The sequence below is a fragment of the Carassius gibelio genome, chromosome A4 (genome assembly GCF_023724105.1).
Source record: "Carassius gibelio isolate Cgi1373 ecotype wild population from Czech Republic chromosome A4, carGib1.2-hapl.c, whole genome shotgun sequence".
NCBI classification, from domain to species: Eukaryota; Metazoa; Chordata; class Actinopteri; order Cypriniformes; family Cyprinidae; genus Carassius; species Carassius gibelio.
The window spans coordinates 33,843,655-33,870,866 of record NC_068374.1 but is presented as its reverse complement, the minus strand read 5'-3'; the positions used below and the strand labels follow the sequence as shown (position 1 = coordinate 33,870,866).

General features: G+C 34.3%; 1 protein-coding gene across 4 annotated transcripts in view; it reads left to right on the top strand.

The window, feature by feature from the left end:
- The window catches only part of LOC127978833 (ataxin-7-like protein 1), a 45,523-nt gene extending 18,361 nt beyond the window's left edge, over positions 1-27,162 (top strand). For 3 of the 4 annotated variants that reach the window (XM_052583763.1, XM_052583772.1, XM_052583778.1), the window contains 9 exons: positions 14,333-14,412; positions 15,559-15,742; positions 17,104-17,549; positions 19,578-19,660; positions 19,744-19,982; positions 20,486-20,657; positions 21,699-21,820; positions 22,060-22,708; positions 23,654-27,162. In XM_052583763.1, coding sequence (XP_052439723.1) covers positions 14,397-14,412; positions 15,559-15,742; positions 17,104-17,549; positions 19,578-19,660; positions 19,744-19,982; positions 20,486-20,657; positions 21,699-21,820; positions 22,060-22,708; positions 23,654-23,671 — 1,929 coding nt within the window. In that variant the 5' untranslated portion in view covers positions 14,333-14,396 and the 3' untranslated portion in view covers positions 23,672-27,162. The remainder of the gene's footprint in view (positions 1-14,332; positions 14,413-15,558; positions 15,743-17,103; positions 17,550-19,577; positions 19,661-19,743; positions 19,983-20,485; positions 20,658-21,698; positions 21,821-22,059; positions 22,709-23,653) is intronic. The other variant, XM_052583787.1, reaches the window with a different exon arrangement.
- Positions 27,163-27,212: the final 50 nt, after the last annotated feature.

The following is a 27,212-nucleotide window of genomic DNA, read 5'->3' as shown; positions in this document are numbered from 1 at the left end:
AATTTTATGTATTTTACTGATAAAATGACCCTCACTTAATTAGAATAACAAGCTGAAGTATTGTGAACTGTATATTAAGAATAATTCTCTATAGGCTTTATGGACAGATACGTTTTGAGTGACTCTTGAAGGATCAGCACCACATCCTCTTTTACCACTGTTTAAAGAATGTATCTAACAGTACAGGTGCGAATGATTTTTGGATAGCTTGAATGGTTTTGTCGTGGTGATTTTTTGAAATAACAGTAAAAAAGTAACCAGTAAATGTCTTTTATTTTTTTAAAGTGCAGCTTCTAAACACTTCAAAAAAATGTACACATAGAAGACAAGTCATTCTGAGGAAATATGCATAGTTTCATGACTATACAACACTATATGGATGATAGAAAATTAAAAAACTATCATAAATCTGATGTCACTCAGTCCCACTGTCACTGTGGGTAATGTGTGTGTGTGTGTGTGTTAAGTGAATTAGGTGTGAAACTATCAGGGAGCATTTAGTCTCCAGTGCCAACATTTTACAGAACTGCCACTTTCCTTGAGTCTCAGAATTACAATGTGTCAGGTTCTGAGAAATCTAAGATTCCAAAAAATGATTTAATTAGAATACCATGAAGTATTGTGAAATACTATATATTAAGACTTTATATATAGGCTTCATGAACAGATTAGAGTGACTCGTGAAGGACCAGCAGCACCTCCTCTTGTCCGATGGTTTGAGGAATATATCTTCCAGAATCCGGGATTAAGATTTAGGAGCTCATTTTTATTCCACCTCCTTTCCTGAAAGTCTGTCTTGCAGAATTGACTAAAAATTAATCTTCACATTAATTCCTAATTATTTTGCAATTCTTTTTGTCAGTTCTTCTTGACCTGTCTTTTTCTTCTTCTTTTCTGACCTCATGACCCAGTCAGCATTTTTTGTATAATGGTCAAGTCTTAACTTATCCATTTCTGTATTGCATTTGTGTTTGATATTTCTCATGGGTATTTCATAATTTTCGACTTTACAGTTTGAGTTAAAACTCTTTTTTAGCGCATTCCATCTGCAAAAGAAAACATGCCTAATAATTCTACACACATGAATATAAAGTGTTTTTCTCTTCCAGCTTTCCTGGACTATTGTATAGCACTTATAAATTATTAAATAAAAATAATGGTAGTTATTAAGATTGATATGGTTTGGAATTGGTAAAATGTTCTTGGAAAAAAATCACAATAAAACAATGTTTTAATGTTTAAGTTTGGAATATTAACTGACATGAATGAATGCTATATAAATATTGTTCATGTTAACATAATGTTTATAAATGAAATCTTATTGTAAAGTGTTACTAAAGTTATATATATATATATATATATATATATATATATATATATATATATATATATATATATATATATATTGTTCTGTGAATGTAATTTTAAAGTCTAGATGATTCGGATTAACCCTTTAACTGCCATATCCTTTAAAACCTCACTGCCAGAGGGATATTATGAATGCATGTGCCCGCTGGGCACACTTTACCTGATGCCACCGGGGTGGCGATGGCATTGGTGGCTTGAGCCCGCCATCGCTGCTTGCAGCTATATTTATTATTATTTTTTTTATTTTTTATTAAACCTTCCGGGGGTTTTTGGGGGCCTTAACATGCTCAAAAACTCTTGAAAATTGGCACACACATTGGAATCTGCGGCCATTAGGACGCCACAGAGACTGGGACCCGGGCGTGGCACAGGGGCTCTACAGCGCCCCCTGGAACACAGTCAGAAATCTTGAACCATAGCTCACACACACTTGCATATATTTATATGAAACTCAGTACACTTGTAGATCTCATTGAGCTTAACAACTTTCGCGCTCTATGTCAAAGGCTCCGCCCAACAGGAAGTCAGCTATTCATGGCTGTTTAAAAAAAGCATGCTCTGGAATTTGATATACTTGTCATAGGTTTTTTACTTGTTTGCCACCAAACTCGGTGAACATGATCTCAAGACATTGGGGATGAAAAATTGCGAGGGGATTTTTGATATCTCGAACGGTTTGCCCGTGGCGAGGCGTTGAAATTAGGGCAAAAAGTGAGAAACAGGAAATGCCTAATAACATCCACATACATTGCCTGAGTTTGATCAAACTTCATCGGTTTTTTCGATGTATGATACCGATCGTATATATGTGACTATTAAGAGTCAACGTTATAGCGCCACCAACTGGCAGCAGGAAGTGAGTCATTTTCAAAATGCTTTGAATTCAGCATCTTATTTTTACTCGATTTGCTTCAAACTTCATCAGAATAATGTCAAAACATGGCCGATGTAAATCTGTTGTGGGGATATTGATATCTTATATATTGTTGCCATGGCAACGTGTCAAACTTGAATATTCTGTTATGGTGATTTTGAGGCAGATAACAACCTCAGATTTACATGAAACTCAAAACACATATCAGTATTCTTGATAGCTAGACAATGGAAAAAGCTTTTAAAAGGGCGTGGAAGAGGCACTCTATAGCACCACCTTTTGTCAAAAGTGGGGGGGTTAGTTTTAGCTACAGACACCAAACTCGGTACAAAAATTGTTCTTATCAAGACGGACAACTTTCTAATTCACAGTCATCAGCTACGATCAACAGGAAGTCAGCTATTTTGATTTGAATGTGGATTTTTTTTTTACATTTAGCTGTGAATTAATGCATACTGCTCAGAGGAGAGTAACACTATACACACCAAACTTTGTCTACATGATGCCAAAACATTTTAAACAACTTAAATTGCCAATGGATTTTGGATAGCTTGAACGGTTTTGTCGTGGTGATTTTTTTAAATGACAGTAAAAATGGAATTATTAATTGTCCTGCATTTTTAGATTCCAAACACTTCAAAACCTTTTTTCATACAGAAAAAAAGTCATTCTGAGTAAATATGGATAGTTTCACGACTTTACAACACTGTATGGATAACAGAAAATTAAAAAACTGTCAGACATCTCATCTCACTCTGTCCCTCTGTTTGAGTATGTGCTTCAGACTTCCATTGTCTGAGAGAAATTGCGCCCCTACAGGTTCAATTCCCGGACTTTTACTTTCACTTTTAAATCGGTTAAAAATACAAATAAATACTTAGATTTAATTCACACTGACAAGCTAAACCAACATATCTGATTATTACCGGTTCAGGACTCATGGATAAATTATTTCTGGCCAGAGATACGTGAGAAATAGGAGAGATGAATCACCGCTGTGATCACGAGCGTCTGGAGTAAAGAGCTCAGAAAAAACGAATTTATTCCTGTTTTAAAGCTTTTAAAAATAAATTATTACAGCGATATCACACAATCAACCAATTAGAACACACCAAGAGCTAAATTCAGATGTTTTTGAACTGTTTGTGTGAAAATGAAATATTTGTGGCTGCCTATATGAAATCACTGCCTCCGATCAGCGCGTACAGTGTCCAACTCAAAACAAACGAATTTATTCTTGTTTAAGAGCTTTTTTAAATAAAATATTACCACAAATGCACACAATAAACCCATTGTAACACAACAAGAGCTAAATGCAGGTGTTTGTGACCCGTTTAAGTGTGAAAGACTATTTGAAAGCGTGACTGGCAGAATAACATATATCTCTTGAGCTGCAGGATTCTGGCTTTCGTCGTACGAACGAACACATCACGGACAAGATTATTTCAAAACACATAATAGCTTGGCTAATATAAACGAAAACAGCCACGTGAACATAAACTGTTGAGAAATAAATCTGAAGTGGATCTACTGGATTTTAATATTAAGTGACCGCATATACCAGCTGCTTCTGTCTTCAATTTTAATCTATATAAAAAATTACATTCATTCATCTTGGCTGCTTTTTTTTAATGTGTGAACGTATTTATTTATTTATTTATTTATTTATTATTTTGCTCTAACAACAATTAATCTATATTTAATTAAATCAATTACATTTTATTTTACATTTGATTTGTCCATTTCTGCATCTAAACGCCTAAAAACCTAAAACATGCTCTATTATACTATTGTTAGCAATTTCTTTATCGTCCAATTTATCTGGTGTACACTTTTATTTTCATAATAAACTTGTTTGTTAGATTATACACAGTTACAGTGGTCTATAATAAATATTAACAACAGGTTTTATTCAAGCTGTTTAGAATGATTGCAGTAGGCCAATTTTTTTAAATGTAAATAAAATAAAATTAAAAAAATTAAATAAATAAATAAAAAACATTGGAAAACAATAACTGTTGTACATTTTTATACATTTTGTATAATTTCATAGTTTATGCATTATAGTTATAAAAACAAATACATTTAGCCACTCACATAGAAATCTTAAAGGCCTTATCCTTTTCTGACAGTTTTAGGGATTTTTAAAAATCCTAAAAAACCTTATTTGTGCTGCAAATAATAATTTCAAACTCAAAAAGTAAATATTCAGTTCATGCTTTATAAAGCCTTGTCCCAATATTAATAGTCAGTAGTAAGCAGTTTATAAATACAGCTATAAAAAGTTTGTTCTTGGTTTATAAGCACATTTATTAAAAAGGAGAGTAAAGGATCAGTTATCTTCCTATGAAAAATAAAAAAATAAAAATAAACAAACAACAACACAGATTGATACAGAACTCAGAAATTGTATTGTGGATTTATGATAAAATCAGCCTGTAAATGAATTCATACTCCTCCAAGAAGACACAAGTAGTTCACACCAAACTTTTTTAACATGAAGCTAATATACTGAAGATGTTAAATTGCGAATGGGTTTAGGATACCTTAAATGGTGTGGCCATAGCGATTTATTAAAGTAACAAAAAAAAAAAAATACAATCGTTATTTTACTATATCTTTAAAATTTTTCATTCCAACTCTTCATAATTTTTTATATACGTAGAAGTCATCATTTGAAGGAAGCACAGTAAGCTTCATAGCTTTATCATTTTCAAGAGCCAGCATAAAATTAAAACTATCATAACTTATAAATCAAGCTTGCAATTCTTACTACCAATAATGGCCACCAGATGGAGCTATAGGAATACTTTTAAATAATTATTGTAAAACAAGTATGATTTAAATCATTTATAGAAATCTTTCAAAGAAAAATAATATGTATTTTATGTATTTTACTGATAAAATGACCCTCACTTAATTAGAATAACAAGCTGAAGTATTGTGAACTGTATATTAAGAATAATTCTTTATAAGCTTTATGGACAGATACGTTTTGAGTGACTCTTGAAGGTTCAGCACCACATCCTCTTTTACCACTGTTTAAAGAATTTATCTTACAGAACAGGTGCGAATGAATTTTGGATAGCTTGAATGGTTTTGTCGTGGTGATTTTTTGAAATAACAGTAAAAAAGGAACCAGTAAATGTCTTTTATTTTTTTAAAGTGCAGCTTCTAAACACTTCAAAAAAATTTACACATAGAAGACCAGTCATTCTGAGGAAATATGCATAGTTGCATGACTATACAACATTATATGGATGATAGAAAATTAAAAAACTATCATACATCTGATGTCACTCTGTCCCTCAGTCACTGTGGTTAATGTGTGTGTGTGTGTGTGTGTGTGTGTGTGTGTTAAGTGAATTAGGTGTGAAACTATCAGGAAACATTTAGTCTCCAGCACCAACATTTTACAGAACTGCCACTTTCCTGGAGTCTCAGAATTACAATGTGTCAGGTTCTGAGAGATCTAAGATTCCCAAAAAATTATTTAATTAGAATACCATGAAGTATTGTGAAATACTATATATTAAGACTTTATATATAGGCTTTATGAACAGATTAGAGTGACTCGTGAAGGACCAGCACCACCTCCTCTTGTCCAATGGTTTGAGGAATATATCTTCCAGAATCCGGGATTAAGATTTAGGAGCTCATTTTTATTCCACCTTCTTTCCTGAAAGTCTGTCTTGCAGAATTGACTAAAAATTAATCTTCACATTAATTCCTAATTCTTTTGCAATTCTTTTGTCAGTTCTTCTTGACCTGTTTTTCTCTTCCAGCTTTCCTGGAGTATTGTATAGCACTCATAAAGGATTAAATAAAAAGTAATGGTAGTTATTAAGATTGATATGGTTTGGAATTGGTAAAATGTACTTGGAAAAAAATCACAATAAAACAATGTTTTAATGTTTAAGTTTGGAATATTAACTGACATGAATGAATGATATATAAATATAGTTCATGTTAACACAATGTTTATAAATGGAATCTTATTGTAAAGTGTTACTAAAGTTTTATATATATATATATATATATATATATATATATATTGTTCTGTGAATGTGATTTTAAAGTCTAGATGATTCGAATTAACCCTTTAACTGCCATATTCTTTAAAACCTCACTGCCAGAGGGATATTGTGAATGCATGTGCCCGCTGGGCACAGTTTACCTGATGCCACCGGGGTGGCGATGGCATTGGTGGCTTGAGCCCGCCATCGCTGCTTGCAGCTATATTTATTATTATTATTTTTTTTTTCCAACGTCTCGGGGGCTTTTGGGGCCCTTAACGTGCTTAAAAAGTCTTGAAAATTGGCACACAGATTGGAACCTGCGGCCATTAGGGCCGGGCAGAGACTGATACACGGGCGTGGCACAGGGGCTCTACAGCGCCCCCTGGAATATGGAGGGCCATATATCATACACTCTTGCTCGTAGACGTATGAAACTCGGTACACATATAAATCTCATCAATCCAAACAACTTTTGTATTGCATATCATAGGCTCCGCCCAACAGGAAGTTGGCTATTTAGGGTTTAGTATTCAAATTTTTCGTCAAAGTTGTGGGTGCTTTTGGGGTCCTTAACATACTCAAAAACTCTTGAAAATTTGCGCACACTTTGGAATCTGTGGCCTTTAGGAGCCTGCAGAGGCTGGGACCCGGGCGTGGCACAGGGGCTCTACGGCGCCCCCTGGAACACAGTCAGAAATGTTGATGTATAGCTCACACATACTTGCACATATTCATAAGAAACTCAGTACACATATAGATCTCATTGTGCCGAAAAACTTGCGTATTGCATGTCATAGGCTCCGCCCAACAGGAAGTCAGCTATTTAGAGTTATGTAAAAAGCGCATGCTCTGGAATTTGAAATACTTGTCATAGGTTTTTTTCTCGATTTCCGCCAAACTCGGTCAACATGATCTCAAGACACTGGGGATGAAAAATTGCCAGGGGATTTTTGATATCTCGAACGGTTTGCTCGTGGCGAGGCGTTGAAATTATGGCGAGAAATGAGAAACAGGAAGTGTCTAATATCGTCCACATACATTTCCTGATTTTAATCAAACTTCATCAGATTATTCGTTGTATGATGTCGATCGCATATATGTGACTATTAGGAGTCAAAGTTATAGCGCCACCAACTGGCAGAAGGAAGTGTGTCATTTTCAAAATGATTTGAATTCAGCATCTTATTATTACTCAATTTGCTTCAAACTTCATCAGAATAATGTTAAAACACAGCCGATATAAATCTGCAAGGGGGATATTGATATCAAAAAAATTGTTGCCGTGGCAACATGTCAAACTGGAATACTTCTCAGGTGATTTTGAGGCAAATAACATACTTAGAATTTCACAAAACTCTGAACACACATCAGTATTTCTGATAGGAACTTAAATTGTGAATGGATTTTGGATAGCTTGAATGGTTTTGCCGTGGTGATTTTTTTAAATGACCTTACAAAGGGAATCATTATTGTATTTTTAAGTTGCAGCTTCCAAACACGTCAAATAATTTTTTCATACAGATGAAAAAGTCATTCTGAGGAAATATGCATAGTTTCACGACTTTACAACACTGTATGGATAACAGAAAATTAAAAAACTGTCAGACATCTCATCTCACTCTGTCCCTCTGTTTGAGTGTGTGTGCTTCAGACTTCCATTGTCTGAGAGAAATTGCGCCCCTACAGGTGCAATTACCGGACTTTTACTTTCACTTTTAAATCCGTTAAAAATACAAATAAATACTTAGATTTAATTCACACTGACAAGCTAAACCAACATATCTGATTATTACCGGTTCAGGGCTCATGGATAAATTATTTCTGGCCAGAGATATGTGAGAAATAGGAGAGATGAATCACCGCTGTGATCACGAGCGTCTGGAGTAAAGAGCTCAGAGAAAACGAATTTATTCCTGTTTTAAAGCTTTTAAAAATAAATTATTACAGCGATATCACACTATCAACCAATTAGAACACACCAAGAGCTAAATTAAGATGTTTTTGAACTGTTTGTGTGAAAATGAAATATTTGTGGCTGCCTATCTGAAATCACCGCCTCCGATCAGCGCGTACAGTGTCGAGCTCAAAACAAACGAATTTATTCTTGTTTAAGAGCTTTTTTAAATAAAATATTACCACAAATGCACACAATAAACCCACTGTAACACAACAAGAGGTAAATGCAGGTGTTTGTGACCAGTTTAAGTGTGCAAGACTATTTGAAAGCGCGACTGGCAGAATAACATATCTCTCGAGCTGCAGGATTCTGCCTTTCGACGTACGAACGAACACATCACGGACAAGATTATTTCAAAACACATAATAGCTTGGCGAATATAAACGAAAACAGCCACGTGAACATAAACTGGATCTACTGGATTTGAATATTAAAGTGACCACATTTACCACTTGCTTCTGTCTTCAATTTTAATCTATATAAAAAAGGAAACTCATTCGACTTGGCTGCTTTTTTAATGTGTGCGTATTTATTTATTTACCTTTTTATACATTTTGTATAATTTCATAGTTTGTGTATTACAATTATAAAAACAAAAATAAATTTAGCCACTCACATAGAAATAGCTTAGGCCTTAACCTTTTTCTGACAGTTTTAGGGATTTTTAAAAATCCTAAAAAAACCTTATTTGTGCTGCAAATAATAATTTCAAACTCATTTGATACTGACCTATGACATCCTGTGACATTATATTTATTTTAATTTACATAATCTCATGGATGTAACAGTAAATATGTTCAGCTCACAGATCAATACTAAGCTGTAATGCAAGCAGAACTTTCACAAATGCTTATGAGTCATTTAAGGATTTGATAACACTGTAAAATAATGTCTAATTTGTTAACATTAGCAAATGCATTGATAACACTTTATAATAACTGCACTCATTAGTAAATAGTCAGTTCATGCTTTATAAAGCCTTGTCCCAATATCAATAGTCAGTAGTAAGCAGTTTATAAATACAGCTATAAATAGCTTGTCCTTGGTTTATAAGCACATTTATTAAAAAGGAGAGTAAGTTATCTTCCTATGAAAAATAAAAGATAAAAATAAACAAACAACAACACAGATTGATACAGAACTCAGAAATTTTATTGTGGATTTATGATAAAATCAGCCTGTAAATGAATTCATACTCCTCCTCATACTACTCCATACTCCTTTTTCAACATTATGCCAAAATACTGAGATGTTAAATTGTGAATGGGTTTAGGATAGCTTAAATGGTGTTGCCACAGAGATTTATTAAAGTAACATAAAAAAATACAATAGTTATTTTACTATATCTTTACAATTTTTCATTCTAACTCTTCATAATTTTTTATATAAGTAGAAGTCCTCATTTGAAGGAAGCACAGTAAGTTTCATAGCTTTATCATTTTCAAGAGCCAGCATAAAATTTAAACTATCATAACTTATAAATCAAGCTTGCAATTCTTAGTACCTATAATGGCCACCTGAGGGAGCTATAGGATTACTTTTAAATAATTATTGGAGAAACGAGTATGATTTAAATAATTTATAGAAATCTTTAAAATAAAATAATATGTATTTTATGTATTTTACTGATAAAATGACCCTCACTTAATTAGAATAACAAGCTGAAGTATTGTGAACTGTATATTAAGAATAATTCTTTATAGGCTTTATGGACAGATACGTTTTGAGTGACTCTTGAAGGTTCAGCCCCACATCCTCTTTTACCACTGTTTAAATAATTAATCTTACAGAACAGGTGTGAATGAATTTTGGATAGCTTGAAGGGTTTTGTCGTGGTGATTTTTTTAAATAATAGTAAAAAAGGAACCAGTAAATGTATTTTTATTTTTTTAAAGTGCAGCTTCTAAACACTTAAAAAAAAAATGTACACATAAAAGACAAGTCATTCTGAGGCATATTTCCTCAGAATGACTGGTCTCATGACAATAGTTTCATGACTATACAACACTATATGGATGATAGAAAATAAAAAAACTATCATACATCTGATGTCACTCAGTCCCACTGTCACTGTGGGTAATGTGTGTGTGTGTGTGTGTGTTAAGTGAATTAGGTGTGAAACTATCAGGGAGCATTTAGTCTCCAGCGCCAACATTTTACAGAACTGCCACTTTCCTGGAGTCTCCAGAATTACTCGGTGTCAGGCTCTGAGAGATCTAAGATTCCAAAAAATGATTTAATTAGAATACCATGAACTATTGTGAAATACTATATATAAAGACTTTATATATAGGCTTTATGAACAGATTAGAGTGACTCGTGAAGGACCAGCACCACCTCCTCTTGTCCGATGGTTTGAGGAGTATATCTTCCAGAATCTGGGATTAAGATTTAGGAGCTCATTTTTATTCCACCTCCTTTCCTGAAAGTCTGTCTTGCAGAATTGACTAAAAATTAATCTTCACATTATTTCCTAATTATTTTGCAATTCTTTTTGTCAGTTCTTCTTGACCTGTTTTTCTCTTCCAGCTTTCCTGGACTATTGTATAGCACTCATAAATGATTAAATAAAAAAATAATGGTAGTTATTAAGATTGATATGGTTAGGAATTGGTAAAATGTGCTTGGAAAAAAATCACAATAAAACAATGTTTTAATGTTTAAGTTTGGAATATTAACTGACATGAATGAATGCTATATAAATATTGTTCATGTTAACATAATGTTTATGAATGGAATCTTATTGTAAAGTGTTACTAAAGTTATACATATATATTGTTCTGTGAATGTGATTTTAAAGTCTAGATGATTCGGATTAACCCTTTAACTGCCATATCCTTTAAAACCTCACTGCCAGAGGGATATTGTGAATGCATGTGCCCGCTGGGCACAGTTTACCTGATGCCACCGGGGTGGCGATGGCATTGGTGGCTTGAGCCCGACATCGCTGCTTGCAGCTATATTTATATGTGTTGCCGCCCATAGAACCGCAGTCTTACACCTGAGGCCTGTTAAACACAGTTTAATTTGACCGACAAACAGACTGATTTTAAAAGTAGTCAGATTGCTCGTTGCAAGCCAACTCAACAAGATGCATTTTGTGTGAACGATATAAATCATAATTTGATAGAATAGAAATTGTAATCAGGTGCTAAAAAAAAAGTATAGCTATTAAAATGTGTTATGATGGAACAATGCACAGTACGAGTGCAGCGTTGAGCTTCTTGAGTCTGTTATGTAAGGAGTGTTTTGATTGGTGGATTAAAAGCTCACTGTGGATTCAAATGATCCCTAAATGCATGTAATATCAATCTTTGAACTTGATATATACATATTTGTGTAAACATTTCACATTTATTTAGGTAAGATGCACTTGGGGAAATATTTATGCTTTTACTTGTGTATTTATGAATTACCAAGCGGATTTTGTAAATGTAAATTGTGGCGTGCATTTATGAATTTTGTTTTGTATATGCATTATTTTTGAGGCTAATCTGGCTCCATATAAAAAATGAAAACCGTCATTATTTACTCACCCTTAAGTTATTCTAAGTTTCTTTCTGTATTCAGGTTGAACACAAAAGAATCAATTCTGAAGAATGTTGGTGAACAAATAGTTGCCAGCAGCCATCCACTTCTATAGTATGTGGAGGGGGGGGGGGTACTGTGGAAGTCAATGGCTGCCGGCAACTGTTTTTTTTAAATCAGCATTCTTCAGAATTTATTCTTTTGTGTTCAGCAGAAGAAAGAAACTCAATCACTTTAAGGGAGAGTAAACGATGACAGAATTTTCATTTTTGGGTGAACTATCCCTTTGAAAAGGAGCTTGTATTGCATTGTTGTGCTGAAAAACCAATGTGGGGAATGTTAAAAACCAAAAACGGTCTCTTTCAAAAAACATCCTGTCCTGGTGCAGAAACGCTCCACCAGTCCGTCATCATCCGTCTCACATCTGTCTTCGGTCTTGTGCCCGGACCACGTGCGCTCGTGGAACACAGAGGTGTCTTTCGCTTGCGAACGGTTGGCAGCTCTCCCTCGTTCTCGTCCCCTTCAGACGGTGATTTCACATATCTGTCTTTCTCTCTCGTCTCCTGCTGTCTCTCTTCTGAGAGCGGAGAGCTACACGGCAGCTGCGGGGCTGCGAGGGTTCAGCACAGGGGTCAACGACTCGCATCTATTCAGCTCCAAACACAGAAGGAGAGGGCGGGATGCCTTCAAGTTCAGCCACACAGGAGGCATGCTGTTCTCTCGTGGTTTTCTCTTTCGCTTTCGTTTTTTTTTTTTTTTCGCCTCTCCTCTCGACAGACTGGGTAAGTGTGTCTCTCCAACCAACGTGCGAGTGCTATTAACAGCGGACGCTTTTGATCGCCTCACGTGTTTGCTTAGCTTCCAGTTTAAGTGGTTTCGGGAACTGCTTATGAGCTGGACCTCGCTCGTGGTCAAATTCCTGCAGTTGTGGGCCGGATGTAAACAAACGTAGCTCAGCTGGTGACTGTGGCTTCCTGTGGCCTGTCGCTAATCACAGACCACACACACACACACACACATTGAGACATGCCTCAACAGGTTTACAATGAGTGATGTCACTACTACGCAACTTGTACCTTATTTAACCGTTTTGAAATGTTATTTCATGCTGGGAACTGTGAAGTTTTATCCGGGGTGTTTTCTAAGGGAATTATCACTGTTGTTATTTCTTAGATTTGTTCCAACTTGTTGGGGGAGATTTGTGCTAATGCTTTTCTGAGTTGAATTTTATAAAACCGATGAAGAAATCCCACGGACTTACATTGGAGGAGGGACCTGAGTCATATCTAGAGACCAGAATATCACGGAGACTTGAAGCTGCAGGACTCTTTTCACTTCACGGGCCAGTAAAAAAAAGAAGAAAAAAAAAAAAAAACATCTAGCATTCGCATAGCAACACAAATAGAAATGCAAATGGATAGCAACACATTTATAACTATTTAGAATTCTCTAGAAACCTCGTAGGAACAAACTAAAAGACTCAGAACACCATTTTTTTCAGAAAATTAAGAAATCACCTAGCAATCATATACCTACACAGTAAAAACCACTCAAAACACTTTAACAACTGCATAGCGACACACACACACACACACACACACACACACACACACACACACACACCCACACACATACACACACACATACACACAAAACCCCTAAGAAATGTCAGACAACTTTATAGCAACTTATAGTTAGATAAGATAATTGCGCCTTTATAATCGCAAAATTCTGACTCAGAATTGCGTGATATAAACTCACAATTAAGAATTATAAAGTCAGAATTCAAAGACATAACGTTTTTTTTTTTTTTCTTCAGAATTCACCTATAACTTACAATTGTGATTTAGGCCCAAATCTCATAATTCTGAAAAAAGAAGTCAGAATTGCAAAATAAACGAGCAATTGCGAGAGTAAACGTATTTCAAATTGCACAATTCTGGCTTGATTTCTCGCATCTGCAGATATAACCTTCTGAGAAAATTCGCAAAGAAAAACTCGCATCTGCAGGTATAAACTTGTCGAATTGCGAGATATAAAAATTCAATTGCGAGAAAAAAAGTCAGAATTGCGAGATAAAAAGTCAGAATAACCTTTTATATTTTCTTTATTCAGTGGTGGAAACGGGCTTCCATACTGCCATAACATCAGTTAATCTGAAGGAGAAAACCAATCACAGAAGAAGACAGTTTATGCTAATGTATGCTGTAGCGCCCCTTGTGGCAACACAGAGAATGACACATTTCAGAATGCATCAAATCAAACTAAAAGTGTTTGTGTTTAATTCCTTTTTGTGTTTTGTGCATCTCAACATCCTCTTTAAGACACACCAACTGTAATTGTTTAGTCTTCAGAGATTCGCTGGCTGACAAGACATTATGCGAAGGCTAATGCCGGTTAGTGAGCTGCCAGATCGAGCCAGGAGCATTATTATTATTCACTTTGAACATAAACAAAGAATTTTTTGTTATTTTAGTATAGTAATCTGGCTCAGTGTAGTGTTTTGAAACCCCATGAATTAATTATATGTTGTAGGCCCCTAATTTGTATTGTGTTGTGTGTGATAATGTGTGTTTGTAATTGCAGGTAGTTGGGGAATAGTTGAACAGTGAGTAGAGAGGAGCGCGTCCACCTCGAGCCCTCCAGAGCCATGCATAGCAAGAACCGTAAGTGTATTAACACCCATCTCAGAGTCTTTTCTCTTAAATGTTCTACATGTAGAATCCAGTATGTCAGTTTTAACTGGAAATATAAAATGAATCAACATGATGAGTATTGCAAAGATTTCAATGCACCATTGAGCGTGTCATCGTTAAACTAGTTTCACAAACCCTTCTTGTCTTGCGATTTGCTTTTTTTTAGTTTTAAGAAAGAGTTGTTTAATAGTATTTATGGTTTAAACATGAGCAAAAATAGTAGAGTTTCTCTGAATCAGTTCAAACTGTCCATTAGAGTGAATGAACCCAAAAGTTTTAATGGTTTGAGTTGTCAAGAAAAAATATTAAACCAAAGTGTCATTTTTTCATGTATTAAATGTTTTTGTAAGTTTTATAGGTAAAACATATCTAGGTAGAATAATAATAACAATTATATATATATATATATATATATATATATATATATATATATATATATATATATATATATAGTTTTATTTATATGAATATATCATAAATCATAAATAAAATATTTAGTTATTTTAGTTGCATTAACTAAATATTATTTTATTTATGATATATGCATGTAAATAAAACTATATATACTTAAAAACAATAATGATGATAATAATAATTTATTTTATTATACACCCTTAAATCGCTTAGTATTATACTGGTGCATATAAATAAATATTTATATGCATCAATATAAGAATGAAAATGTTATATTACAATAGTGAAAAATGGTCTTGATTATTTTTTTTTACTAGAGTTTATTGTATTATACGTACTTGTTGAAAAAAAAAAAAGTAAATATATACAAAAAAAAGAAGTGAATTAATAATAATATTTCATAAATTTCTATTTATATATTATTTGAATAGCATTTACATGTTACCACTTTCACTTTTAAAACTGTAGTTTCATTTTCAGCCCTGGATTCCTTAACATACATATTACTACAACTGAAAAAGTCAATCGAAAACCTCAGAAAGTATTGAAAGTATTTTTTATGTACTAAGATTTGGGACGCACTAATGTTAATCTCTCATATTGTGTAGAATAGAGTTGTATATTATTTGGGACTCAGTCCATTGGTTTATCTGTGGAGGTGCCTCAGCTGCTGATCTCCTGATGGTTATTTTCGTGTGTCAGAAAGGAGACACTGTTCGCCCAGCAGCTCCAGGACCCCTCTGGTTCCTGTCAAGGCCAAGATGTCGGTGGGCCAGAGCGAGGTGGAGCCCCTTCCCTTCAGGGTTCCTCGTGATTACCCACACTCACGCTTCAGCAAGGCACCGCTGGCCGTCTATCCACCCAAAGGAGCCCGAGCCAAGGCCTGGTGGGTAAAACACCCCCCCTCCTCATCCAATCATACATGCCTCCTCTGACAAACACTGGGTTATGGGTTACATTTAGTATTGTAGAGTAGAGGTCGAACCGATATATTGGCAAGGCCGATATATCATCCGATATTTGGCATTTTTCAAATATCGGCATCGGCTGATAAGTTTTCAGAAAACCTGATGAGTTGGGACTTTTATTTTGACAGCGTGCAAGACTTTGATTTTTACTTGGATTTCGGGCTATTGGTCCCCCCCCCTGCTTACCAAGATATCGGTATCGGCTTTCAAAAAATACATATTGGTCGACCACTATTGTAGAGAGTGTGTGATAAAGCAAAGTGTTTTTTGGAATTAGTGTTGTAATAAGACTTTTCTGGCATATTTAAAATTTAACACAGTTAATAAAAATGTATGTGGTTTATTAATGAATTTTTCAGTATACCATTATTTCTAGAAACATTACATTATACAAATAATTAGTGTTTAGAATGCAACCTATACATATAATAGATTATAATATAACTTATTTTATTGATCATGAAAGAAGAGCACTTAATTTATCAAAATTCTCTTGATTTTCCCCAAATTTGGATGCAAAAAAATATTTGAATGAAGTTAAATGTAAACATGTGGTGAATGTTTTATATGTCAACATTAATATTTGATTGGCTGTGTAAAAAATTTTTTTTTTTTTTATTTGTACAATGTGAACATTTTTTTATTTTTAATTATTTTATTAGGCATATTTGATCAAAATAATTATAATATTTATTTATTATATTTACACTGCTATTCAAAAGTTTGGGGTCAGTACGTAAAAAAAAAAAAAAAAAAAAAATTATATATATTAAAGTCTCGTCTGTTCACCAAGGATGCATTTATTTGATAAAAAATACAGTAAAAGCAGGAATATTGCGAAATATGATTACAATTTAAAATTTTAAATGTGCAGTTTGAATATATTTTAAAATGTAATTTATTTCTGTGATCAAAGCTGCATTTTCAGCAAACATGATCCTTTAGAAATCATTCTAATATACCTGATTTGCTGCTCAAGAAACATGATTAATATTTCATTATTTGTGGAAACTGTGGTGCATTTTTCTCAGGATTCTTTGATTTATAGAAAGTAAAAAAATATGTATATATATTGTCATTTTTTAATAATTTAATGCATTTTCTTTGATTTGTAATTCTGGAAATCCTCTTCCTGTCTTTCCAGTTTAGGCCAATTTAAATGACAATTTAATTAAATTCAAATTCTCACTCATAACTTGAAAAGGAAGTTGATTTTATTGTTTGGAAATTGTACTCTATGCGAGTTAAAAACTTAAAATACATGATCCCTTATCTCCAGCGTGTCTTTGCCTGTGGTGAGTCTGGAGAAGATGCCGTGTTTCAGCCGGAAAGAGGGAGCGCACATCAAAGTCCCCTCCACGTCTCCCACGGCGGGGTCTTCTCTTTCTTTCTCTTCCTCGTCTTCCTCTCCATCTTCCGCTCCTCTCAAGTCCTCCTTGACGTCACCAGCATCTCACAAGAATCAGGAGAAGTTTGTGAACGGTCGCGGTCCTGTGACGCCTCGCTCCACCACGCCCCCCTCGCTGATTGACAGGCGGCCCAGCCCATCACGGTCGCCCTTGGAGAAGCGGCCCGCCCCCTCAGCCTCTCCACAGGACAGGAGACCCACTGCCTCCACCTCTCCGTCTCCTTCCCTGTCGGACCGCAGACCAATAGTCCCTCCTTCTCCCCCAGACAAGAAGCATCAGAACGGAGCCAAAGGCGTGCGGCATCGAAGAGTGTCGGGTGAGTAGCAAACATCTTTTGTGCTGAAGCATGCTCTGAAACAAGAATAAATGCTCCTGCAGCACATTTAACTTCTGTTTTTTAGAAATTCAGCTGGAAATAATGTAGGAAACAGGAGAAGGTGGGGCTTTGATATCATTGGTTAATATTATTTTTCTTTCCCTGAATGACTTTGGGGATGTCATCAGAAAAGGAAAGTCATTATATAACTTCAATGAAAATTTGTATCCTAGGATTTTTTCCGTTACTATTGTTATTTAAAACCTATAAAAAAAATAAAAAAAAACATATACAATGTTTTTAATAAATCAATTTTAATGAAAAATGTTTAGAGTTTTTTTTTGTACTGTAAGTTTAATGCTGTTATATGCAGTTTTTATTGTTAGTTTAAAATGTTACAAATAATTTTTGTTAATTAAAATATAGCTGTAAAAAAAAAAAAAAAAAAAAAAAAATATATATATATATATATATATATATATATATATATATATATATATATATATATATATATAATTATAGAAGGAAAATGTAAGCAAATTAATGTCTAATTTTCATTTTCATTTGTTTTCCTTGATATTTTTTGTACTGCATGTTTTATGGTTATTAGAAATTTTGTTTTAGTTATCTAAAACTACAATTCATTTCTGTTAACTAAAATAGAGTTGAAATAAAAAATATACATAAAATAAAAAAAATTAAATAATTGAAAATAACAAATAAAATAAGCTGAAATACTTAAAATTACTAAAACTAAAACTGATATAAAAGTTAAAACTAAATAGAAAAAATGAATACTCAATCTAAAATATAAAAATAAAAGTTAAATACTAAAAAACGCTAATTCAAAACTATAATAAAACACTATAATAGTATGTAAATAAAAAGTATTTTTGTATATTGTGTCTATAGTCCAGAGTTTAGCTCTTCTGGATCCTCACACATTATTACTTAAGTTTTGTTGTTGTTAAATTAATTGTATATACTTTTAAAAAAAAAGAGGAAGTGAGAAATAAAACCAATTTCATCTGTTTTCAAACCTGAGTTCTGTGGTTTGTGGTTCATCTCTAAGCATGAATGTTTAGTCATAACTGGCCTCTGCTAACCGTTTAGCATCGAGTCGTCAGTCGTCTCTCTCTGTATGTTGTTTATTGGGCTCTCGCCCCACTGGAGGTTTGATTTATGCTGTGTAATTGGCTGTTTTCGGTTGCCAGATCCTCCACTGTATCCAGCAGCCGCTCGCCACAGTCACTCACGCTCTATTACAGAGAGTTTGGGCTAGTTTAAGTGTTTATGTAAGCTTATGTGGATAGCACCATGAGCTGGACTGCACTGTTTTAATCATGATTCCCAGTAAAACACCTCACTGTCTGCCATCTACATAGATGGCATCCTAAACGAGAAGAAACGTTGGAAATAACTAGAAATGACTGTAAATGATTAAAGACTCTCACACAAATGAAATGCACAAGATATTCAGTGAAAACTCCTGAAACTGATTCCAGTGCATTTCATGAAATGAATGCATTGTAATTAACAAAAAATAAAGAATAAATAAATTACATTTTATATATGCAATGTATTTAGTTGTGTGTGTCTGTGTGTCTGTGTCTCTGTGTGTGTGTGTGTGTGTGTATATATATATATATATATATATATATATATGTATATATATATATATATATATATATATATATATATATATATATATATATATATATATATATATATATATAATTTATATAAGGAAGAAATTATTTAATATATCATATATGTTTATATATTAAATACAATATATAATGAATAATAATTTATATTTATTTTATTATTGTATAACTATATCATATTACTTATTATATATTATAATATAGTAATAAAATATAATAAATATTTTGACACAAATAAATACATTGCATATATATATATATATATATATATTAGTTAATATTATGATATTATATAATTAATAATATAATAATATTATTATTTTCAGCCATATATGAAGTCATATTTTGTTTTGTTGTGCAGGGAGAGTGTTTGATCCTAATAAACACTGTGGGGTTTTGGACCCAGAGACAAAGCGGCCTTGCACTCGATCTTTAACCTGTAAGGTTAGTATCGTTACTCATTATTATACATATCTGTCCAGTGATCATTGTGATGGTGTTCATAACCTTGTCTGTGTATGTTGTAGACTCATTCTCTAACCCATCGGCGAGCCGTGCTGGGACGGAGAAAAGATTTCAACATCCTTCTAGCGGAGCATAAGGGGCGGGCGAAGGAGACGGGGCAAAAAAAGGAAGCTCAAGCAGGCAGCCAATCAGTGCTGGTCACACAGTCACATGATGCAGCAACCAGCCTATCCACAAGCTACACTAATGCCAAGACCACGCCCACTCTCAAACTGCAGCTGGCCAATTCACACTTTCACAGGTACATACTGCTGACAGTAGAATAATGTTGAAATAAAATATAAATATTATCACTATCATATATCACATTATCATATATTATCACTATGATAGTATTAAACGGGCAACTTAAAAGTAAAATGTTGCTTTGAAAACGAACTGAAATAGAGTAAGTTGAAGTTGAAGAACTAAAAATATGTAAAAAAAATAAAAACAAAATGGAAATATAAAAATGTAAAAATACATAAAAAATTCCTAAAACTTAAAAAAAGAAAAAAAGAAATTAAAACTTTAATAAATACTAAAATATTATTTAAATAATACAAAACTAACCATGGTCATTTGTCTATATTGTGCACAAAGAATGAGTTTGGCCCTTACTAACTAACTAACTAACTAACTAACTAACTAACTAACTAACTAACTAAATAAATAAATATCATAATAGAGTATATAAATAATAATAAAATACTTGATTTTAAAAGGGCAAACAAAATCCTAGTGTCATCCGTCTTTTATCTGCAGAGTGTCTGGCGGCGGTGCAATGGTGTTCAGCTCTGCGCCCGTTCCTCCTCCTGAACCTGTGCCCGGCTGGCAGCGATGCAGTCAGTCCAGCGATGAAGGAGAAACTGACCCCCCTGAGGAGTCAGAGAAGCTGCTGTGCCCCTCTTCTCCACAGCATCCGCGACCCCTGAGCGTGAGCTGAGCCAAACCACTACATTATAACACATTTGTCCCATTTTGGCCCCCTGTATGTATATCAGTGGTCAACCGATATATTGCCAAGGCCGATATATCGGCCGATATTTGGCACTTTTCAAATATCGGCATCGACCGATACGTTTTTCTGCTTGGCCGATGTGTTCGAGGTGGGACTTTTATTTTGACAGCGGCGCCAGACTTTTATTTTGAGTGCACGCAGTGCTCACACTCTCTCTCTCGTCGTCGTTTACTGTTTTCTCTAATACGTATAGAAGTCTGTCTAATAATCAGATCAGATCGGTTAAAAAATTAATGTATACAGAAAGTATTATAAAGATTGTTTTAATATTAGGCCTATTAGTAATAGAATGGCAAACATTATAATACTTTCTCATTTACCGTCCATATTAAATAAATACACATTTATATAATTTAAACAAACCTTTGAATGACTAATGAACATTTAATTTCACAAACTTTGCAAATCCAGCTGTGAGATCTTGTGAAGTGTGTATGTGTATCCAGCATGATCACATGTTCTCTGTGTGATGGTCAGTCCGTGTGAATTGAATGCTTTAAACTTTAAATGATATTTCAAATGATGCTGCGCTTTATGAATTCGCCCACTGTCATATTCATCTCATTTTCTCTGTGTGCTGTATGTAAAATGAGTGTTAACTTGGCTTTATTTGAAAAATATGATTCCCGATGCAAACAAACTTCCCAGAGTGCCCCGGTGATTACGTTGTTTACATCCTTTATATTTTTATTAAATATGTATTTATTTGTGAAAAATACCTTGTCATCTAAAGTTTAAGAATGTTTATTTTACACATTTATTTTTAAGTCCATTGTCAAATGATTTAATATTTCTTAAATATTAATAATAATAATTGTAAAAATCATATCGGCTTTATATCGGCCCTACTGATTTTCCAGGATATCGGCATCGGCTGTCAAAAAACACATATCGGTCGACCACTTATGTATATTAAAAAGCATTTTAGACATTGCAACTTATTCTGTCTTGTCTTAGTGTTGTGCGTTCAGCAGTCGCTTGATGGGACGGGGTCACTATGTTTTCGACCGGCGGTGGGACCGGGTTCGGCTAGCGCTCCACTGCATGGTGGAAAAACACGTCAACTCTCTCATGTGGAGGTGAGCGTCCCGCATGACCCACAGTTACATGTTTGTCTGTCTGATCGCACAGTTATGAATGTTATGTGTTATGAATGTTGAATGTTAACGGCTTCAGTTCAGCTGTGTAGTGTAGTGCTTGAATGGTTTTGCAAACGCACATAATGTTTTCTTTCACTCAGTGACCACATTACATTTAGGTTAACGTGCCACGTGGCTTCCTACCACACACTGGTGATGTCATATCCTGTTTCTCACAGGAAAGTGCCTCTAGCGGTGGAGAGTGTGACAAGCCCGACTGAGGTTTCTCCCCTCGGCTCTCCGTTCGTCTCCAACCATGCACTCGCATCTCCTCTGGACGGCGTCTCCATGGTCTCGTACTCCACCTCTTTCTCTCATAACGGCTCTGGGGTTTTCTGCATCCGGGATCCCGGACCCAGACCGCAGCGGAATAAACCGGCCAAGCCGCCCAAAGCCTCAGGGGACGGAACAGGATCTAAAAAGCGGAAAGCGCCTCCTGCCTCCGAGTCACGAAAGAGTGGGAGCAGCGGGAACAGCTACCATCTGCCACTGGGTGCGGCGCACATCAGTAACGGGACGGCGGCCCTTAGCGTGCGGGCCAAGCAGCGGCCGGGGGGCCAGGGGCCGAGGGACCAAGACAGGTACGGGAGCGTGGAGCTGTCCCTCCCGCAGGCGCTCACTGGGGATCACGGGGACGTCTCGTCCCACAGCCCGCTGCCCTACGGATCCTCTGATGGGAGGAAGAGGAAGAGCTCTGGATCGAGCGCCGGCAGCGACAAACCCAGCAGAAGCACCAAATCCACAGCACTGGACGGGATATTCAGGAAGAGCAGCAGCGGTTTGCTGTCGTCAGTCGCCGAATCGCCCCACAGCGCCCTCCACAGACAGGTACAACAGACGCGGGAGTGAATTCTCAGCATGGCATAATGTAAAAAAATGCAGAAATCTATCTTTATAGTCTCCTCAGACAGGTTCAGATTTTGATCAGATCATGTTGAATAGTTTTTTCATGTTTTTTTCTTTTTTTTTTCTCATTCAATCAATTTGATAGAATATATATTAAGGAACAGTATATTGTAAGATACAAAAAAATGTTTTTTATTATAAAATAGATTTTTTTTTTCTTATTTCTTATTAAAGAATTTCAATATTGTGATTTGCAGGCCTGGAAAAGAATCACAGTTTTTTAAAATAGTTTTTATTTATTTTAAATTGTTAATAATAATAAAAAAAAAAAAAAATATATATATATATATATATATATATATATATATATATATATATATTTTTTTTTTTATTACACACACACACACACACACACATATATATATATTAAAATAATACTTTAAAAGGTTGTGATTTTTATAATGACTATTTTTCTAGTATACATATATTCTTTATGTTTCCATTATATTTTTTCTATTCTGGAAAATAATTAATATATTTAATTATATAAACAGAATATTTATTATTATTAGTTATATTTTTTAGATTTATGATTAATATATAAATAATAAGTTTTAACAAAAATTCTACCGTCCGTTATTTTTCAATTGTTTTCCCTCTAGCCTATAAAAGATGTGCAATCTTTTTTTGAAATCAAGGCATTTTGTAGTGAATTTTTTTTTTTTTTTTTTTTTATCCTTACAGAATGTCTGGAAACCTTGGAAATTCTTAGTTGTAAGAACGTTTGGATACTATGATGTATTCCTACATTAATGCCATTTTTGCTTTTTACTTCCATCTCATAAATGACACTTGTTGTTTTTGCCTGCAATTTATTTCACAATTCTTGCATATGCAAACATATACTAACCACAACCTATTTTGCAGCCCAAGGTCCCTCACTGATGCGGTGTGAGTTTGAGAAGATCTTGGGACGTCCTGTGAGACACTGTGTCTGTCCTGCCTTGATCCCTCGCTGCCTCTTATCACTCCACGGTTGAGTCACATCCTTTGTGTCCTGCTTTCCAACAATTTCTTCCAGAATAAACTTTTCATTTTCATCTGTTTCATGCAGATTCAGATTTTGTTTTTAACCAGTACACGACCCGTTTCAGACACTCAGCGACATGGAGTTTTATTTTTATTTGGGAACAACACGAAGGGACGCCCTTCAGACTCAACCGTGTCAATCTAAAGTGCACTTAATTTCAAATCTGAAAAGGACGGGAAAAACATTTCAAACAAGGGAATATTTTACAGACGCTTTTTCGGCAAGTTGTATTTTTCTATATGGAATGAATTCAGGTTTTTGACACACAAGTGTTCGTGGATTTTTTTTTAAGACAGCCAGGACCCTGTTGTAAAGCAACTTTAACCGGTGATGAGTTTTTTATAATAATTTATCCTTTATTAATTTTCTAACTGACCTGAATAGTGCTTCATACATCGAGCAGAAGTGTATTTGTATGCCTTTTTAATAGTTTAAAGTATTATAGAGACCCTATTGTTGGAAATGTGTGTACATATCTTTTATTATAATTGTTTTGTATTTATTGCTCGTGTCTCTCAGAGCTTTCTATCTTCCTCAGTCATATGTATCTTCATAGACCTAAAGATGGTTGGTTATGAAAGGGCCTTGCATCATTCGCTTGTTTCATTTCTACTCTCTGGTTATGGTTTTTTTAAGGAATACTAACTGAAATGATCCCAGTGTTTTCTAGAGGAAAGGTACATTGCTGTGAGCCAGGTCTGTGTGCAGTTTTGTTGTTAGGTCATATTATGTGCACCTTTTAGTGTCTAACCATCAGAAATGAAGACCTTCTCTAATGATTTTTAAGCATTATAATAAATTATATGACAATAATGGAAAGTCCCATTCTCACTGTATATTAAGTTTTACAAGGAAACTGCAGCAGTGAAATAGATTGTAAATGGCATTTCAAGTTGACATCAAAGGTTAACATCAATAATAATGATTATTTCCAAACAGGTTTCCTGATCATTCCGGGTTTTGCAATTCAGCTCCATTTCCTCTTGTTTAATATCTGAGAAGGTCTTCATCGCTAGCATAAGAATTTGAATATTTAAAGGAGTAGTTCACCCAAAAATGAACGTTTTCTGAAAATGCGCTCACTCTTAGGGCCATCCAAGATGTAGATGAGTTTGTTTCTTCATCAGATTTGGAGAAACGTAGCATTGCATCACTTGCTCAGCAATGGATGCTCTATTGTGAATGGGTGCCGTCAGAATGAGAGTCCATACAGCTGATTAAAAAATCACAATAATCCACAATATCATGGATTATGGACTCATATTTCAGTTGGGAGCAATTTTTGTAAATTTAAATCCTCTTAATGATGATTTTTTTTCTTAAAAACACATATTTTCGGTTCATAAAATGTTAACCGATGGACTGGAGTGGTGTGGATTGCTTGTGGATTATTGTGATGTTTTTATCAGCTGTTTGGACTCTCGTTCTGACGGCACCCATTCACTGCAGAGCAAGTGATGCAATGCTACATTTCTCCAAATCTGATGAAGAAACAAACTACATCTACATCTTGGATGGCTTGAGGTTTTTTTTTTAGCATATTTTCAGTTTTGTCAAAACTATTGCTTTAAGGAGGCAGAACTTCTGTAAACATCCCTTTTTGCACGTTTTTTTTTTTTTTTTTTTTTTTTTTTATAAAAAAGTATTGATATATGAATTTATGAGGAGACATAATCATGTATAGTTGTCCAGACTGTGCAGAGACGATTCGCTCTGTGAACCCAGCTTGTGTTTGCTGTGACAGCTTTTGTTTTTACCCCAGATTATTACCGTGTTGCCTTGCTGCCAGTGCAAAACTATCTGTAGTTCAGCTACCAGAGCTAGAAACATACCCCGGATCCCTTCCACCACATCTTTTATGTGTGAAGTGCTTCCTTATGATTTTGGCGCTGTAATGTTTTGTAGTCAAGGGGCAGTGAAGTTCCCCAATCCACACCGCATCTTTATCATCACAAAGAAGAAAACTGCCTCCATGAGGATGTTCGGTTACATGTTTTGCCTTTTCCCATTGCACATTAATCATAAGAGATTTTTCTAAGGAATTATTGACATCATTATATTTATATATATATATATTAGACTAGAATAGAAAGACCACTTAAGACCACTTAACTTGACCTCATGACTCTTTGTTTTTCATCCAGTAGTGCCACAAATCTCTGTGTACTACAGTTCATCAACAGGAGATCTTGAACTGTAATTAAGCTATGAAGTATTATTATTATTATTATTATTATTATTATTATTACAGGTCCTTGTAAAATCATCCCGCTTGTAGAAATTAATGAATGTCACCATGACACACAGTAGCAGTGCAATTTTTTATTTATAGGTTTTTATTTCTTTTTTGTTTGTTTTGTACTTAAAATGTTTTATTGTTTAAATTATTTTTATTATTTATTTATTTATTTTTTATTATTATTATGGAAGCCCACTTGCATCACGGAACAACAACAATAATAATAATAATAATAATAATAATAATAATAATAATAATATTAAAAGGTAATTGAGACTTTTTATCTTGTAATTTTGAATTTTTAATCACAATTATGAGTTTATATCACAATTCTGATTTTGTTTAAAAAGTTATTGGTTTCCATAATGTGTGTGTAAATATATATATATACTTTTTTTTTTTGCATTTGAATTTTATTTTTGTGTTCATTCATCGTTTTTTTATTTTATTTTATTATTTAAACTTTTTCTTTAGTAGCTTGATTTTCAAAGGAATGGGAGTGAGATTCCAATCATAATTGGTTTAATTGGAATAATTGTATATTGTAAGCTACATTTCCGGTTACACATTGAACTCCGTATCACATAAAGTGTTTTCTGTGGAAGATACACGGCTTGTTTCCACGTCAAGGGAAATGCCTGAAGCAATATGAATTAATTCTGTAATGTTCTCCATTCTGTTCAGTTCGTCTACTGATTTGTATTGTTGCATGTGTGCATACTACTACTTTGCCATTATTAGTGAATGTCATTGCTAACGAGATGGTTTGTCTTAACACTGCACAAGCAGCCCTGTTCATGAGCTTATTCTCAACCACTTTTCCTCTCACAGATGCATATGTTGTAGATATTATAGCCATACTTCCAGCTCTTCAATGTGACCCAGCCATAACAATTGTAAAGATTTCGAAGGCCTTATTTTTATACCTGGACTATTCGTATAAGAGGTGTTAATAGGCATTTATCTCATTCCTAAGACAAGCTCATGTGTCCTTTATACTGTTTGTATCCTGTTGGCCCATGTGTTTTAATGAAATAGATGTGTATTTTCAGGTTTGATGATATTTTGCATTTCAGCTGTTACAGAAATACATTTTTCTTAACTGTGTTTGCCTGTGTTCTTGCTTTGCATTTGTGTTTCTTCTTACAGAAGTATCT